This window comes from Microcaecilia unicolor, chromosome 10, assembly GCF_901765095.1.
Source record: "Microcaecilia unicolor chromosome 10, aMicUni1.1, whole genome shotgun sequence".
In the NCBI taxonomy this organism is placed as follows: domain Eukaryota; kingdom Metazoa; phylum Chordata; class Amphibia; order Gymnophiona; family Siphonopidae; genus Microcaecilia; species Microcaecilia unicolor.
In genome coordinates, this window is record NC_044040.1 from 138,191,973 (window position 1) to 138,211,310 (window position 19,338).

General features: G+C 44.6%; 1 protein-coding gene across 3 annotated transcripts in view; it reads left to right on the forward strand.

The window, feature by feature from the left end:
• The window catches only part of PASK (PAS domain containing serine/threonine kinase), a 719,075-nt gene that overhangs the window by 655,237 nt on the left and 44,500 nt on the right, over nucleotides 1-19,338 (forward strand). For all 3 annotated transcript variants that reach the window (XM_030215835.1, XM_030215838.1, XM_030215836.1), the window contains one exon: nucleotides 11,533-11,685. In XM_030215835.1, the coding sequence (XP_030071695.1) occupies nucleotides 11,533-11,685 (153 nt within the window). The remainder of the gene's footprint in view (nucleotides 1-11,532; nucleotides 11,686-19,338) is intronic.

Sequence of the window (19,338 nt, forward strand, 5' to 3'; positions counted from 1 at the left end):
ATTCAATCTCTCCGCTATGTCTTTGTCATCCTTGATCGCCCCTTTTACCCCTCGGTCGTCCAGCGGCCCAACCGATTCTCTTGCCGGCTTCCTGCTTTTAATATACCAGAAAAAATATTTACTTTTTTTTTTTTTTTGCCTCTAATGCTATCTTTTTTTCATAATCCCTCTTGGCCTTCTTTATCTCTGCCTTGCATTTGTTTTGACACTCCTTATGTTGCTTCTTGTTATTTTCAGGCGGTTCCTTCTTCCATTTTCTGAAGGCATTTTGTTTTAGCCCTAATAGCTTCCTTTACCTCACTTTTCAACCAGGCCGGCTGTCTTTTGAACTTCCGTCTTTCTTTTGTAATTCGCAGAATATGTTTGGCCTGGGCCTCTAGGATGGTACTTTTGAACAGCATCCACGCTTGTTGTACAGTTTTTACCTTCTCAGTTGCCCCTCTTTTTTTTTTTACCGTTCTCATTCAATCATAGTCTCCTTTTTTTAAGTTAAACGCTAACGTATTTGACTTCCTATGTATAGTTACTTCAAGGTTGATATCAAAACTGATCATATTATGATCACTGTTACCAAGGGGACCCAGTACCATAACGTCCTTCACTAGATCATGCGCTCCACTAAGGACCAAGTCTAGAATTTTTCCTTCTCTCATCAGCTCCTGTACCAGCTGCTCCATAAAGCTGTCCTTGATTTCATCAAGGAATTGTACCTCTCTAGCGTGTCCCGATGTTACATTTACCCAGTTTATATTTGGGTAATTGAAGTCACCCATTATTATTGCATTGCCCATTTTGTTTGCGTCTCTGTTTTCTTTTATCATTTCTGCATCTACCTGCTCATCCTGGTGAGGCGGACGGTAGTACACTCCTATCACTGTCCTTTTCCCTTTTATACATGGAATTTCAACCCACAATGATTCAAAGGTGTGATTTGTGTCCTGCTGAATTTGTAATCTATCTGAGTCAAGGCTCTCGTTAATATACAATACTACCCCTCCACCAGTCCGGTCCAGCCTATCACTACGATATATTTTGTACCCTGGTATGACAGTGTCCCACTGGTTATCCTCCTTCCACGAGGTCTCACTAATGCCTATTATGTCCAATTTTTCATTTAGTGCAATATATTCCCCCATCTTATTTCTTAGACTCCTAGCATTTGCATATAGACATTTCAGAGTATGTTTGTTGTTCCTATTTGCATGATGCTTAGTGCTTGACACTATTGATTTGCCATCTGTTGTCTGATCTTTAGTTGTATTTAAGGGCACCTGGCCTACCACGGTCTCTTGTGTAACCTCACTATCCAGAAACCCTATCTTCCCTGTTTGTGAGGTATCCTTGCAAGATACCTTATCCCGAACCATGCGCTGTTGTGCGACTGTCGGCCTTTCCCCATCTAGTTTAAAAGCTGCTCTATCTCTTTTTTGAATGCCGACGCCAGCAGCCTGGTCCCACCCTGGTTAAGATGGAGCCCATCATTTCGGAATAGGCTCCCTCTTCCCCAGAATGTTGCCCAACTCCTAACAAATCTAAAATCCTCCTCTCTGCACTATCTTCTCATCCACGCATTGAGACTCCGGAGCTCTGCCTTACTCTTGGGGCCTATGCGTGGAACGGGTAGTATTTCAGAAAATGCCACCCTAGAGGAATCTAGATTTCAGCTTTCTTCCTAAAAGCCTAAATTTGGCTTCTAGAACCTCTCTCCCTCATTTTCCTACGTCATTGGTACCCACATGTACCAAGACAGCAGGCTCCTCACCAGCACTATCTAAAATCCTATCTAGGTGCCGCGTAAGTTCCGCCACCTTCGCACCAGGTAGGCAAGTCACCAGGCGATCCTCCCGTCCACCAGCCACCCAGCTATCTACATTCCTAATGATTGAATCGCCAAGTATGACTGCTGTTCTAACCTTTTCCTCCCGGTCAGCCATTGAAGATATATCCTCGGCGCAAGAGGATAGGACATCTTCTGGTGGGTAGGTCCTGGCTACAGGAGTACTTCCTACTTCACCTTCTGGGAGACCTCCTTCCTCCAAGGTAGCACAGAAGCTACCTGACTGGAGGTGGGACCTCTCTACAACATCCCTGTAGGTCTCCTCTATGTATTTCCCTCGTCTCTACCAAATCTGCTACTCTAGCCTTGAGAGAACGAACACGCTGTCTGAGATCTAGGAGCTCTTTGCATCGGGCACATACATATGACATCTCACCAACTGGCACATAATCATACATATGGCACTCAATGGAAAAGACTGGGTTGCACCCCTCTCGCTGCTGGACTGCTGACTCCATCTTAGTGTTTTCAAGTTTCTCAATTTTGTAAGAGTTGCTACAGTATTAAGAGTTTGTCTGATATAAAGTGATTTTAAATTAGATCCTACACTGCCTGTCAGACCCTATCTGCTACTGCAAGTTAATGGAATTACTTCACCCGGTAGAAAACACAGCTCCTTCAAAACAACTCCAGCACAAAGAAAAACAATTTACCAGCACAGAATTGAACACAGTTTTAAAAGAATATACCAGCCCCCAAATTAAAACTAGCAAGTACAGAGTAGATAAAAAAGAGGACTTAGAGAGGAAATACCCTCAGCAGTGAAAGAATAGCGTTTTTTTTCTTTGTTTGTTTTTTATGTTTCATTTAGTTGAGATATAGAGGCAGACAGTTATAAGAAAAAGCTTTAAAGAGAAAGAAACGTTTTAAAACGCAGGCAGCCTTAGCCACCAAACAAACCAGCCCTGAAGATCCTGTAGGGTGAAAATAAGTAATTAGGACAATAATTATTCCCTGATAATACTTATTACAAGGTTCCTCGCTCAGTCTAGGGAAATATTATACAGGAACCTTGGTGCTGGCACCCTGCCAGCGTTTTGTTCCCCGCCAAAGAACCAAAGCCACGTCACAGATGATAATTATCATTTATTGTAGGTAGAAAAATAGAAACACTCTGCAATAGCTTATAAGCAAAGTAGTATCTCTTACTGATATGCACACTAACAAAATATATTGTCTAACTACACTCTGATTATCCTGAGACTATGTACAGTAATGATTAGAACAGTACAAATGATATCTTAATGATCCTTATGAAACTTATCACATCTTATGCAAAATACACATTAGCAGCTTTCCCTGACCAAGAGCTGACATAAACCAGTCGTACTTAGATAAAACCACTGCCTAACCCCAGACTAGGAAATATATCCTGTGATCTCACCATGCTGACCTGATGACGGCTTCAGATGAGACCGGAGCAGAATCTCCCCAGACACTATCTCAGCTGTCTGTGTCTTATGTAGTGCAGGTCTTCCTCAGCAAACAAGCAGGTTTCCGTCTCTCCTTTGGTTATCAGAGCCAATATCTCTGCCACAGGTATTTGCACCAGTTATGCAGGTCACAAGGTGGTATCATACAGTCTCTAGCTCACCCCAAGCCTTGCTGGATTTCTCAGGTCCTTCACAGGTACTCCTCCTCCGAGGGTCTCCGACTAACTTTTCTTCTCTCACTCTTCCTGCTTCTTCCAGACCTCCCGGTCAGGTGATGCCCGGACCAATTAGCCTCTCGTACAGCCCAGTGCATGGGCAAGAAGAGTTCTTTGTTTTGTGACCTTGGAGATGGTAACTTCTGGTGCCGTGACTCTGCCTCCCTTCTCAGCTTCTCCGAGATAGAAGGGGGATGGTTGGAACACAGAATGTCCTTGGCTTCAGCAAGCCTGTCAGTGATTTCTACAAGCTGAAGCTGGATCTTGCTGTGACACAGAGATATGCAGGTCAGAGGGTTGCAGCAGCCTTCTTATTGTACCAAGATGTCATAGGCTTGTATAGGCCAAGACCAGCTTAGGCTAGATCACAGGGAAATACCCTACAATCCCCAGCAATTTCAAAGCAAGTCTTCTGCTACTACCTCCTCAGGAGATTTTTGGAGGATGTTAGGCTTAGGTACACTCCTGCTTTTCCGCAGCCTGCCCAAGCTCAGTCCCAGTGCCGCTCGTTCTCGTCAACAGCGAATGCCTAAGGCCATAGGCGCCCAGTATAAGAGGCTTGGAGAGGCTAAGCCTCCCCCCTGCTGCAGCAGAATGGATCAGCTGTGGAGTCCCGCTGCTCTGAGGGGATTAAATTGTTGATTTACCTCCATCCTCACAGCAGGAGCTGCAGTGAAAAGCCCTCTAGCAGTTGTAGAAATTGGTTGATGTTTGTTTACCTTACTGCTGGGAAAGCAGGGTGGGTTGGCTGGAGGTGTCCTGGGGTTGCCAGGGAGATATTAACAAGGATGACTTCCTGACCTGCACTGAGGACAGATAGCAGCAGAACGGATACTGGGCCAGCATGATCAGAAAAAGTCACCAGACAACAAAGGTAGAAAAAGATCATTTTATTTCATTATAGTGTTTGGAATATGTCCACTTTGAGAATCAGGTGCTCAACATTAAAAGTTTATATTTATTTATATATTTATGGCATTTATCCCCACATTAAACTTGAATTAGGGTGTTTTGTGCTCTACATGAGAATTGTGATATTAGATCCCTTGTTTCATATTGTTGACGGTCTGCATTTTCCGTATGGGTGGTATTTTGGTGTATTAGGTCTGCCCAGTGTTATATTTATGGTACAGTAAGGTTCTGAGTGTGTTTTGGACAAGTTGTGCATAGTGTTTTGCAGTTGAGCGATTGTGGCTTAGAATATGCTTTGAGCAACCACTTATTCTTTGACATAAGATATCATATATCTAAATTTAATAAAGGTATTAATTGTGACTTTTATTTTTATTTTTATTTTTTTTCTGCGTGTTTATCAGACAATTAGGATTTAAGCCCCACCCCCTAACCCCGCCCCCCTTTAGCCTCCTCCCAACAGTTGGGCCACCGACCACCTATGACTGCGGCTCCCCAGCAAAAAGCAAGGGCCGAGCTTTTGACTGGGCTCCAGTTCAGCATAGCTCAGAAAAAGTGTCCGTGCCAGACGACTTACCGGTCAGGGGGAGGTTGATATTTTTTCACCAAAGGTGGTCTCTCATAACCTCCGATCGGATGGATTCTTCCAAGGATCCGGTCAGGATACCACCTCAATCTGGAATCCAACCTCCAAATTGTCCACCAGGAGCTCATTCTTAAAGTTCCCAGCACAAACAGGTACTTGCAGAGGGATTCTTTGCCCTTCTACAGGCCCAAGCGGTCGAACCGTTCCACCAGGGGAAGAAGGGCTGGGATTCTATTCCATGTACTTCCTTGTGCAAAAGAAAACATGGGGGGATGTGTCCCATCCTAAACCTAAGGGCCCTGAACAAATTTCTAGTCCGAGAAAAGTTCAGGATGTTTTCCCTGGGCACCCTTCTTCCTATGATTCTGGAAAGTGATGGCTATGCTCTCTGGACTTAAAGGATGCTTACACCCACAATCTCGATACTCCCAGCTCACAGGAAGTATCTTCGATTTCAGCTAGGAACACAGCACTTTCAGTACCTTGTATTGCCTTTTGTCCTGGCATCTGCGCCCAGAGTGTTTACCAAATGCCCAGCTGTGGTCGCAGCGTCACTACGCAAACTGGGAGTACATGTGTTTCCTTATCTCAACGATTGACTGGTGAAGAGCACGTCAAGGAGGGTGCTCTGGAGTCCATGCGAATGACTATTCGGGTGCTAGAGCTACTAGGGTTCATCATAAATTAATCCCAAGTCCCATCTCACCCCAGTCCATAAATTGGAATTCATTTAAGCCCTGTTGAACACAGGACAGCTTCGAGCTTACCTTCCCGAGGCAAGGGCGAACAACTTTCTGCCCCTGGTGTCCATGGTCCGAGCGTCCCAAGCAGGTCACAGCTCGCAGATGTTGAGACTTCTGAGGCACATGGCCTCTACAGTTCATGTAACTCCCATGGCACATCTACATATGAGATCAGCTCAATGGACCCTAGCTTCCCAGTGGTTTCAAGCTGCAGGGGATCTAGAAGATGTAGTCCAACTGTCCACCCGCTTTTCGGAAATCTCTTCAGTGGTGGACGATTCGATCCAATTTGACCCATGGGGCGACCATTCCAGTTCCCTCAGCCACAGAAATTGCTGATGACGGATGTATCTATCCTGGGGTAGGGAGCTCATGTAGATGGGCTCCACACTCAGGGAGCCTGGTCCTTTCAGGAAAGAGGTCTGCAGATCAACCGCCTGGAATTAAGAGTGATCTGAACGCTCTAAAGGCTTTCAGAAATCGGCTGTCCCAACCAAGTCATCTTAATTCAAACAGACAATCAGGTTGTCATGTACTACACCAACAAACAGGGGGGCACCGGATCTCGCCCTCTGTGTCAGGAAGGCCGTTCAGATGTGGCTTTGGGCACGCCGTCACAGCAGGTTTCTCCAAGCACTTATCTGCAGGCGTAAACAACAGTCTGGCCGACAGGTTGAGCAGGATAATGCAACCTCAAGCAGTGGTCACTGAACATGGGCGTAGTACACAAGATTTTCCAAGTGTGGGGCACCACCTTGGTGGATGTTTTTGTCACTCAGAGCAATCACAAGTTCCCTCAGTTCTGTTCCAGGCTTCAGGCCAAAACAGACTAGCGTGGATGCCTTTCTCCTACATTGGGGGCAGGCCTTCTATTTGCATATCCTCCCATACCTCTAGTAGGGAAGACTTTGCTAAACTCAAGCAAGACGGCGGAACCACGATCCTGATAGCTCCCTTTTCTGGCAGTGTCAGATTTAGTTTCCTCTTCTTCTGGAGTTATCCTCCGAAGAACCATGGAGATTGGACTGTTTTCCAACCCTCATCACTCAGAACGAGGAGTCGCTTCTTCATCCCAACCTCCAGTCTCTGGCTTGTCACGGCCTAGATGTTGAGAGCTTAGAATTCGCCTCCTTGGGTCTTTCAGAGTGTGTCTCCCGAGTCTTGCTTGCTTCCAGAAAGATTCCAATAAAGAGGTGTACTCTTTCAAATGGAGGAGGTTGCCGCTGGTGTGACAGCAATGCCGTAGATCCTCTTTCTTGCCTACAAAGACCCTGCTTGAATACCTTCTCACTCTGCAGTCTGGTTTCAAGACCAACTCCATAAGGGTTCACCTTAGGGCAATTAGTGCTTATCACCGCCGTGTAGATGGTAGGCCTATCTCTGGACAGCCTTTAGTTGTTCGCTTCAGGAGAGGTTTGGCTTTTGTCAAAGCCCCCTGTCAGACCTCCACCAGTGTCATGGGATCTCACGTCGTTCTCGCCCAACTGATGAAAGCTACTTTTGAATTCCTGCCATCTGAAGTACTTGACTTGGAAGGTCATTTTCTTGGTGGCTGTTACTTCAGCTCGTAGAATCAGTGAGCTTCAGGCCTTGGTAGTGCATGCACCTCAGTTTCATCACAACAGAGTATCCTCCGCACGCACCCTAAGTTCCTGCCAAGGTGGTGTTTGAGTTCCATCTGAACGTCAATTGTCTTGCCAACATTCTTTCCCCGTCCTCATAACCGCCCTGACGAAAGCAGTTTGCACACCTTGGACTGCAAAAGAGAGCATTGGCCTTGTTATTGTGGAGTGGACGAAGCCCTTTTCCAACAGTGGCGTACCTAGGGTATTTGACACCCGGGCGGTCATTTTTAATACCTCCTCCAAAATCCTGTACTAGGCATAAACGAGAATACAAACACTTGGGACCTATGGAGCAATTCTACATACCAATACGTAGTAATTTCTATGAGTTACACAAGGAAAAGGAAAGCACCTTAAACACACTGTGAGCACTAGAAACATTAATTCACCTATTGTAAATGAAACAGATAGAATAGTTCAGATCGTAAATCCTACACAGTCAGTGCCAACTGAAGCCATGTCTTTTTCACAAACACAGATACACCCTAATCCACTATAGAATAAGTAATCATAAACTTTCTATTTAAACAAATTAAACTGAGCCCCAAGATGCAGATTCTGCAATACAATACAACACACACACACAGAAAATGCTCCCTAGTACTGTGCAAAATATAAAGATAGCAAATGTAAATTGAAAAACTAACAAATATCCATCACTACTTTACAAATTATACAAATGAAATAAACGAAATATAGAAAATAAATACCATTTTATTGGACTAATACATTTAGCTTTCAGAGGCCAAAACTTCCTTCCTCAGGTCAATACTGTATACTGCTGTTACAGTATCCTATCCTGACCTGAGGAAGGGGTTTTGTCTCTGAAAGCTAGTCAAAATGTATTAAAATTAGTCCAATAAAAAGATTACCCTATTCCATGTATTATTTATAAACATTTATTAACACAGCTATAATACTACTTTATCCTAAAGCAAAAAAGAAAAAATATATATTTTATTTACGGTTTGTTGTCGCTGGTTTCTGCTTTCTCCTCTTCGTTTCACTGTCTCCCTTCCATCCAGTATCTGTATTTGCTCTCTCCCTACCATCCAGTGTCTACCTTCTCTCTCTCCCTGCCCCTGCCATCCACTGTCTGCCCTCTCTCCCCTGTCCCCTCCATCTGCCATCTGCCCTCTCTCTCTCCCTCTGCCCCTTCCAACCATTATCTGCCCTCTCTCTCTCCCTTCCATCTAGTGTCTGCCCTCTGTCTCTGCCCCTTCCATCCACCATCTGCCCCTGTCTGCCCTCTCTCTCTCCCCCTTCCATCCACTGTCGGCCCTTTCTCTCTGCCCCTTCGATCCACCATTTGCCCTCCCTCTCCCATCCATCCGGGGTCTTTCCTCCCTCTGTCTCCCCCTTCCATCCAGGATCTGTCCCTTCTCTCTCTCTCTCTCTCTCTGCCCCCTCTTTTCATCCCCCATTTCCAGCCCCATTATCCCACCTGTCCCTAGTTCCAGTTCCAGCCCCACTATCCCACCAGTCCCCAGTTTCAGCCCCAGCCCTTTTCTCCCACCAGTCCCAAGCTTCAGCCCCAGCCATTTCTCTCTCTCCCCTTTTCAGCCCCCAGTCTCCACCGTTTCATCCCCTGCCCATTTTCAGGCCCCAGTTCCAGTACTAGCCCCCTTATCCCACCTACCCTCCTTTTCAGCCCCCAGTTCCAGTCCCCTTAATCCACCTCCCTTGCATTAGGGCCCCCTTTTTCAGCTCCAGCCCCATTCTCTTACCTGCCCTCCTTTTCAGCCCCAGACCCATTCTCCCACCTGTCCCAGGCATGGCCCCATTCTCCCTCCTGCCCCCTTCTCAGACCCCAGCTCCAGCCCCCTTCTCCCCTCTGAGCCCCCCCCCCCCCCGACCCAGTCCCTTTTTCCCATCTGAGCCCATCCCCCGACCCAGTCCCCACCTGCCTACCGTCAGGTCCCTCGACAGCCCCCTTCTCTCTGCCACCCGACCGGCTGCGCTGCAGTTTAAAAATTGCTGAACTGGCAGCGCCCCAGCTGTAAGAACGAGAGGGGGTGCTCCGCTCCCGCTTCTCCTGACCAAAAGGCTGCTGGCACCGCAGTCAGCTCCTTCGACAGCCCCCTGACCCGCTGCAGTTTAAAAATCGCCTCGTCGGGCCTTCTCTCACTGTATCCCGCCCTCCTCTGATGTAACTTCCTATTTCTGTTCGGGGTTTAGAATCCAACTCCACCCCCCTAGACCCATTTTTATTCTGTTCCAGGCTGCACTCAGTTAGTTGTTTGTTTTCAGGTCAATCTATGTTATGTCCTCGCCGTTGCAAGGCCCAATTGACCGATGTTCATTGTTTTGAATGAGCCTCTGTGCTAGGGATACCCCACATGTGAGAACAAGCAGCCTGCTTGTCCTTGGAGAAAGTGAAGATACATACCTGTAGCAGGTATTCTCCGAGGACAGCAGGCTGATTGTTCTCACAAACCCGCCCACCTCCCCTTTGGAGGAGTTATTTGTTGTTTATTTGCTTTTTGACTAAACTGAGCGGGAACGCTCACACAACGAGCGGGAAGACGGCCACGCAGTGTGCACTGCATGCTCGCCAATAGACTCTGGAAAAGTTTTTTTTACATTTTGCTTGCAAAATTGACGGTTTCCCGGGCCGACGCGGACGTCGACCCACATGTGAGAACAATCAGCCTGCTGTCCTCAGAGAATACCTGCTACAGGTATGTATCTTCTCTTTCTCTGAGGACAGGAGGCCTTATATTCAAACATACCCTCCCAGCTCCCCTTGGATTTGTCTCCTTTTTGTTATGCTGGTCCCGTGCTCTCACAACAGACAGGAAGATACTTATGCATTTACAATTGAGCGCGTCTCGCACTCAAGTACCTATTTTTAAAGTTTCTTTCAAACTCCGGACTGGCAATGCAAACCCATGTTACCCATCTGTGAGAATATAAGGCCTGCTGTCCTTGGAGAATACCTGCTACAGGAAAGTGCTGTCGCTTTCTCAGAGAACAAGCAGGCCAATAATTCTGCTAAATGTGCAGGGTCCAAAAAGAGGTTAGAATGATTCTCTGAAGACAAGCAGGCATTCATATTCTCAAATCTGGTTGGCGTCATCCAACGGAGCCCAGTGTGGGCACTAACTAGCTAGTAAGGTAGAAAGTTCTAGCAGTTCTGTGCTGGTGCCTTTCCACCTGAATCGCGAGCACGGGTTGTCCGTTATTAGTTTTTCCACTCTCCCTCACTCTGTGCTACTTCTTTTCTTGTGAGTGCCTTCCCATGCGGTTATTTTCATATTTTTTCTTCAGTTTTTGCCATTCCCTTCATTTTCTTTATAGATCTTTTTTGGCATTTTTAAGTTGTCTTTATTCTCACGTATGGCTGCTCATTTAGGCTGCATCCCCATCCTCACTTTGAACATAGCCCCCCCCCCCCCCCTTCTTTATCTGTTCAATATTGAGGAATTTAATTTTGCCAAGATTCTTTTTTCAATGTCCCAGAACCCCCCCTCCCCCCTAGTGGCTTCAAGAGGTGTGCCAAGAGTACGCACGTGATTTCTGCCAAGGACTGGCACAAGTGGTTCATAGAGAGCCTTGGGCCATTAGAACATGAGAGTAGCTATACTGGGTCAGACCAATGGTCCATCTAGCCCAGTATCCTGTTTTCGAAAGTGCCTAGCATAAACCCAAATCGTGGCAACATACTACAAATCCCAGGGCAAGCAGTTGCTTCCTGTGTCTGCCTCAATAGCAGACTATGGACTTTTCCTCCAGGAATTTGTCCAAACCTTTTTTAAACCCAGATACGTTAACGTTGTTACCATATCCTCCAGCAAAGAGTTCCAGATCTTAACTATTTGTTGGGTGAAAAAATATTTCCTCCTATATGTTTTAAAAGTATATCCATGTAACTTCCTCAAATGTCCCCTAATGTTTGTACTTTTGGAATGAGTAAAAAAAAAATTGATTTACTTCTATTCATTGTACATCACTCAGGATTTGTAGACTTGAATCATATCTCTCCTCATCCATCTCTTTTCCAAGCCGAAGAGCCCTAACCTCTTTAGCCTTTCCTCATATGAGAGGAGTTCCATCCCCTTTATCATAAATATATAATCTCTCTAATCAAATGATTAAGAATTATTGCTCAGTATCAAACCTAGCTGAACTGTGATAGAAGCTGTTGTTAGTTTTTTTTCTCTCTCTTACTTAATCTGCAGAATTGCTGGACCTGATTTCGGGTCTCCTGCTTCCAGAGCCAGAGCAGCGTATGATTCTGGAAGAGTTATTGAAGGACCCTTGGGTGATACAGCCTGTAAATCTGGCAGACTACACTTGGGAGGATGTGTATTGCCATGCCAGCATAGAGCCAGGTGAGATACCATGTTATCATTCCTGATTATTCATACTGAGATGAGAATAGGGAAATGGGACTTGATATACCGCCTTTCTGAGGTTTTTGCAACTACATTCAAAGCCGTTTACATATATTCAGGTACTTATTTTGTACCAGGGGCAATGGTGGGTTAAGTGACTTGCCCAGAGTGCATTTCAGGACTTTGCCAGTAGTAGAAAGTTCCAGTTATGGCTGGTATGAAAGCTGCTGACATTTGCATATAGATGATTCTAATTAATAAGGAATCATTGTGAGGAAACTCTCTCTCTTGGAGTCCTAGCTTGTTTTGCAGCCTACTTCTATGAAGTAGTTTGCATTGCTGCCCCTCTACATAGCACAAGTAGCATGGTTTCCAGTTCAGTACCATATCCAGTTTAAGATTCTATGCTTAACTCGCAGAGCTTTAAGTATGGGAGACCTATCTTATATATCTAATATAGTCAGTCCATACACACCAAACAGAACCCTCAGGTCTCTGGATTCCTATCATCTTGTAATCCCTCTGCCTACATGAGTCCACTAGACACTGGGCTTTTTTCTTTTTGGCACCAAGTCTATGGAATAATTAGAGGCGTAGCCAGGTTTTGATCTCAGGGGGAGCAGACTTTTATAAAATAGGTGCCGGTTGGTGTGAGCTAGACAGCAGTGTCTATGTTGTTGCTCAGGGGCTGTGGCAGGCAAGGATTAATACAGGCTGTCTCTGTTGCGTCCCGCCTACAAGGAAACAGTAAGTTACATCAGGAGGCAGGACGCAGAAGAGGTCCCTGGACTGGCCAGAGCAGGCAAATCATGACCATCACCTCAGGAATAGCACACACATTCCTTCTACTGCTAGCCTTTCCTCAGCTGAGAGGTACCCACCTCTACCACCGGCTGCCTTTCAGGTGCTGTGGAGGACTTGCAGCTCATCTGCATATCCTTACAGCCTTCTCCGGGGTGACACCCAGGTCCACCCCGATCCACTCAGGGCCTCCGCTCTAGGTGCATTTTTCTCTTTGTATCTAATCTTTTTCCAGTTGCTAAAGTACCTTAATCATTTATGGCCCCTATTCACATTCTCTTCCTAGCTCTGTCCCTTCCTAATCTTTTCCCTCACCCCCTACCTCTCTCCGCTACAGGAACTCACTTCCCATCCATTGACTTCATCACCTCACCTTCTCTCCTACCCTCTTCCTCCTTTTTGGCTTTTAATCTCCGTCTCTTTCTTCCCTCCATTTTGCCTTCCCCATTCCACCTAAATACCTCTCGCCTTCGACGCCTTCGTGGCCACACCTCTCCTACTCTCCTCCGCTCTCTTTTACTCCTTCTCTTACTCTCAGCTGGTGACATCAATCCCAATCCTGGCCCTCCTCACCAACTATTATCCAAACTCTACAGATCTCACCGTGACCTCTCTAACCTCATCTCTATTCCTCTACTCCCCTCCTCTTCTCTGCCCTTCTCTTGCGCCCTATGGAATGCCCGCTCTATCTGTAACAAACTCCCCTATATCCAGGACCTCTTTATCTCGCGTCACCTCCATCTGCTCGCCATAACAGAAACCTGGCTCTGCCCTGATGACTCTGCTTCAGTCGCAGCCCTGTGCCATGGCGGTTATCTATTTTCACATACTCCTCGCCCTGCTGGCCGTGGGGGCGGTGTTGGACTACTTCTCTCTCCCTCCTCCAGATTTCAACCCCTTCTTCCACCTCAATCTCACTGTTTTTCCTCCTTTGAAGTCCACTCTATCCGCCTTTTCTCTCCTCTGCCTCTTCGAATAGCGGTCATTTATCGTCCCCCTGATAAGTCCCTTTCATCCTTTCTCAGTGACTTTGATGCCTGGCTTGCCTTCTTCCATGATCCTTCCTCCCCCTCTCTCATCCTTGGTGACTTTAATATTCCTGCTAATGATCCTTCCAACTCTTATATTTCCAAGTTACTCGCTTTAACGTCGTCCTTTAATCTCCAACTATGCTCCACCTCCCCCACTCATCAAAATGGTCACTGTCTTGATCTCATCTTCTCCTCCAACTGTTCACCCTCTAGTTTCCTTGCCTCCGATCTTCCCCTCTCTGATCCCCCTTCTTATACCTTTCACACTTAAAATCTCCTCCCTCCCAGTCCCGTCCTATCCTATCTAATTTATCTAGGAATCTTCACGACATTGACCCTTCATCTCTATCCTACCATGTTTTCAAACCTCCTTCTCTACTGTGGCACATCCACGTCTGTCAACTGAGGCTGTTTCTTCTTACAACAATCTCTATCCCTCTGCCTTAGACACTCTTGCACCTTGATGACCCGCCCTGTAAGGCGTACAAAACCCCAACTTGGCTGACTTCTAATATCCGCTACCTACGTTCCTGTACCAGCTCCGCGAACGCCTCTGGCGGAAATCTCGGGCCTTGCGATTCTTACACTTTAAGTCATGTGACCTCCTTCCAATCTGCTCTTTACGTGCCAAACAGGATTATTATATCCAACTGACCCAACTCTCTTGGCTAATCCTCGACTTCTCTTCACCACATGAACTCTCTCCTCAAGGTGCCCCCTCCCCCAACTCCCCCTTCATTATCTCCTCAGACCCTTGCTGAATTCTTTCCAACAAGGTTCAAAGATAAACCTTGCTTTCTCTACCTCACCACTCTCCCTCCAATAGTCCGTTCCCCATCTCTCTCCTTCCCCATCATTCCCTTTCCTCCTTTCTGAAGTTACTATTGAGGAAACTACACTTCTCCTTTCTTCCTCAAAATGTACCACCTATTCCTCTGATCCCATCCCACCCACCTTCTTAATGCCATCTCTCCTACTCTTATCACTTTTATCTGTCACATTCTCAACCTCTCACTTTCCACTGCGACTGTCCCTGCTGCCTTTAAACATGCTGTGGTCACACTCTCCTTAAGAAGCCCTTCACCTTGACCCTACTTGTCCCTCTAATTACCGACCCATCTCCCTCCTTCCTTTTCTCTCCAACATTACTTGAGCGTGCTGTCACCACCGCTGCTTGATTTTCTCTCCTCACATGCTATTCTTGACCCATTACAATCGGTTTTCGCCCCTCTCCACTCAACCGAAACTGCGCTTACTAAAGTCTCCAATGACCTATTACTGGCTAAATCACAGAGGTCAATATTCCATCCTCATTCTCTTGATCTTTCCGCTGCTTTTGACACTGTCGATCACAGCATACTCTCGATACCCCTGTCCTCACTTGGATTCCAAGGGCTCTGTCCTTCCTGGTTCTCTTCCTACCTCTCCCTTCGCACCTTTAGTGTTCACTCTGGTGGATCCTCTTCTACTCTATCCCTCTGCCCTGTCGGCGTACCTCAGGGTCTGTTCTTGGTCCCCTCCTCTTTTTCTATCTACACTTCTCCCTGGTTCATTATCTCATCCCATGGCTTTCCTCCACCTCTATGCTGATGACTCCAAAATCTACCTTTCTACCCCTGATATCTCACCTTGCATCCAAACCAAAGTTTCAGCGTGCTTGTCTGACATTGCTGCCTGGATGTCTCAACGCCACCTGAAATTAAATATGACCAAAACCGAGCTTCTCATTTTCCCCCACAAACCCACCTCCCCGCTCCCCCCCAGTTTTCTATTTCTGTTGATGGCTCTCTCATTCTCCCTGTCTCCTCAGCTCGAAACCTTGGGGTCATCTTTGACTCTTCTCTCCCTTCTCTGCTCATATCCAGCAGGACCGCCAAGACCTGTCGTTTCTTTCTTTACAAACATCCGTAAAATCCGCCCCTTTCTTTCCGAGCACTCTACCAAAACCCTCATCCACACCCTTGTCACCTCTCGTTTAGACTACTGCAATCTGCTTCTTGCTGGCCTCCCACTTAGTCACCTCTCCCCTCTCCAGTCGGTTAAAACTCTGCTGCCCGTCTCATCTTCCGCCAGGGTCGCTTTACTCATACTACCCCTCTCCTCAGACCCTTCACTGGCTCCTATCCGTTCTCGCATCCTGTTCAAACTTCTTCTACAACCTATAAATGTACTCACTCTGCTGCTCCCCAGTATCTCTCCACACTCGTCATTCCCTACACCCCTTCCGTGCACTCCGCTCCATGGATAAATCCTTCTTATCTGTTCCCTTCTCCACTACTGCCAACTCCAGACTTCGTGCCTTCTGTCTCGCTGCACCCTACGCCTGGAATAAACTTCCTGAGCCCTACGTCTTGCCCCCATCCTTGGGCCACCTTTAAATCTAGACTGAAAACCCACCTCTTTAACATTGCTTTTGACTCGTAACCACTCGCCTCCACCTACCCTCCTCTCTTCCTTCCCGTTCACATTAATTGATTTGATTTGCTTACTTTATTTATTTTTTGTCTATTAGATTGTAAGCTCTTTGAGCAGGGACTGTCTTTCTTCTATGTTTGTACAGCGCTGCGTATGCCTTGTAGTGCTATAGAAATGCTAAATAGTAGTAGTAGTAGTAGTAGTAGACACCTTGTTTAAATCAGATGAGCTTTTGTTTGTGTGGTGACTCTACAGAAAGGGAAATGGGACTTGATATACCGCCTTTCTGAGGATTTTGCAACTAATTCAAAGCGGTTTACATATATTCAGGTACTTATTTTGTACCAGGGGCAATGGAGGTTTAAGTGACTTGCCCAGAGTCACAAGGGAGCTGTAGTGGGAATCGAACTCAGTTCCCCAGGATCAAAGTCCACTACACTAACCACTAGGCTACTCCTCCACTCAATGTGAAGAACACTAGTCTTGAGCATTTTTATTTGCCCCAGAGCCTACTTTCAAATAGGGCTAGACACTTTGTGAAAGAACACAAACCCCTGCAAAAAGACACCCAAACCCTATACTGAAAACTTACCACATCATAACAGCCCTAACCCACCTATAAAAAGACAGTGCTATAAATATTACAGTGGGAACTAAAGAAGTATTTCCCTAGGTGGTTCTGGAGTACCCCCTTGCCTTTCAGGTTTTCAGGCTATCCACTTTGAATCTGCATGAAAAAGATTTGCATGTAATAGAGGCAGTATATGCAAATCAATGCCATGCATATTTATTGTGGATATCCTGAAAACCTGACTGGCAAGGGGGTACTCCAGGACTGCCCTAGAACACAAAACTTGCTACACCATAACAGCCCTAACCCACCTATCAGAAGTCAGTGCTATATATATTACACTGGGCTCTGGAGCACCAATATACCTACTATTGGGAACCTGGAACAAGCTGCACTGTTACACATTCCGGAGTGGAAACAGTACAAAGCAAATCGTTGATAAACTGAGATGTATTTAATTAATATAACAGAATTAAAATATGTATACAAAAACTCATATACATGTACATATCATAGCCCGACACAGGCCGTGTTTCGCCCTACTGGGCTGCTTCAGGGGCTAGAAAATAATAAATAAATAATAAGTTATGCGTCTTAACATCTAAATAGAAACATAAAATAATAAAAAATATCACATTAAAAACAGATATAGAGTATCGTATCTGAAACAATATGACATACAATATATATGTGTATGTACATCTATAGTTACATGTAAATAAATGTCATTAAAAACTATAACATCAAAATCCCACAAACTCATTGTTCATAATGAAAGGATATAGCAGATTGAACTATCTAAAAACGTATATGTTGGTCACAAATGGTTAATTATCTACAACATATATATACAGGTACATGTCCCAGAATTCCAAAGGATAATATACAGTGTCGAGAGAAACATATAAACAATATATACAGAAAAAAATACAGACATACACATATTGAGACATCAGACAGCCATCCTCAATAATATAATTCGTAAGGCACCCACCTATATAGTGGTATTCCACCATCAACCAGAGATTTTACTGCAGAAAAAACTAAAAAAAAGAGAAAATGAGATAAAATAGAAGTAGATATAAATAATAATAGTAAATATGAATATAAATATAGATATAAAAATGAAAATAAAAATAAAAAAATGAGTATAGTAGAAGAATGATAGGGACTCACGTGTACAGTCTATATTCTGAAAAAAACAGCTCGTCTGGAAATACAGAAACCATTGGTTGTAAACCTGTTTAAAAACAATGTAATAGGAATATATATTTGAAAATGTGTGTTTAAAACCGGTATGTGTGATTGAAGATCATTATAGCGTTGCTCTACGTGTGCCTGAATTTAATGATTCTAAAACAATTACAACATCGCGCTATTTGGTCTAAATAAATGGGGATATTTGTTCTAATGGGAGACATACATCATCCACAGTAGTAAAAAGGAACCAAAGCTAATTTGTGTGATTAAAAGTCAATCGCAACGCTTCATAATTATGTTGCTAGAGAGAGATATACTATAGCGTTACTCTACGTGTGCCTAAACTTAAATAGGAAGGTTCCAAAGCTTCTAAAGCAGTTACAGCGTCGCGCTATTTAGTCTGGGGGAATAAAGATATCTGTTTCGGTGGGGAATAGACGTCACCCGCAGCGAAACACTTTACTTTATTTTAAATATGGACATCAGGCTATATCTTATGGTGATGGTATATTTGCTTTGTCAAAAGAGCGGTGATAGAAATCAAACTTACCTGAGGTCATACGGACAGCCTCTTATTTCCAAACATACCGAAAAAACGCTGTGGCGAAACCGGAAGTGAGTTAAAAGAAGAAAGATCAAAGGTCAAGTAAGCTAGGAATACAGATTAAAACCGTCAAAAAATACCTTTAATACAAGTTTATTGATGCACGATGTTAGTTATCAATTGGGTAAAGGTATTTCTATTTTTGGAAAGTTTAGTTGATAAAAAATACTTATATCATTATCAAGGAGAATCTGATTGACAACCAATCAGAGTATACGATGTTGTGCCAGATGAATGTGTAGAAGAGGATGAGAGTGAATGATTCTATAAAAGCTAAGAGGTAGAATGTTCAGACTGAAATAAATAATAAAGAAAACCAATGAGTTTGTGGGATTTTGTGGGATTTTGATGTTATAGTTTTTAATGACAATTATTTACATGTAACTATAGATGTACCTACACATATATATTGTATGTCATATTGTTTCAGATACGATACTCTATATTGTTTAATGTGATATTTTTTATTATTTTATGTTTCTATTTAGATGTTAAGACGCATAACTTATTATTTATTTATTATTTTCTAGCCCCTGAAGCAGCCCAGTAGGGCGAAACACGGCCTGTGTCGGGCTATGATATGTACATGTATATGAGTTTTTGTATACATATTTTAATTCTGTTATATTAATTAAATACATCTCAGTTTATCAACGATCTGCTTTGTACTGTTTCCACTTTGGAGTTTGCAGATCGTCTGCCCCTTTGTTTTCCTGTTACACATTCCTACATACACAGACACTACATGCTAGCAGAGCCCTTCATCTCAGTCACACATGCAGAACATGGACAGACCCTCATCTATATAAGAGTAGCCATACTGGGTCAGACCAATGGTCCATCTAGCCCAGTATCCTGTTTCCAACAGTGGCCAAGCCAGGTCACAAGCACCTGGCAGAAATCCAAAATTTGACAATATTCCATTCTACCAGTCTAATACAGAATAGGGAGCCAGAAAAGAAAAGAAGGAAAAATAGAACAGCAACAAAAAATTTGAAATAAAGACCCCACCCCTCCATCCAAAGAAG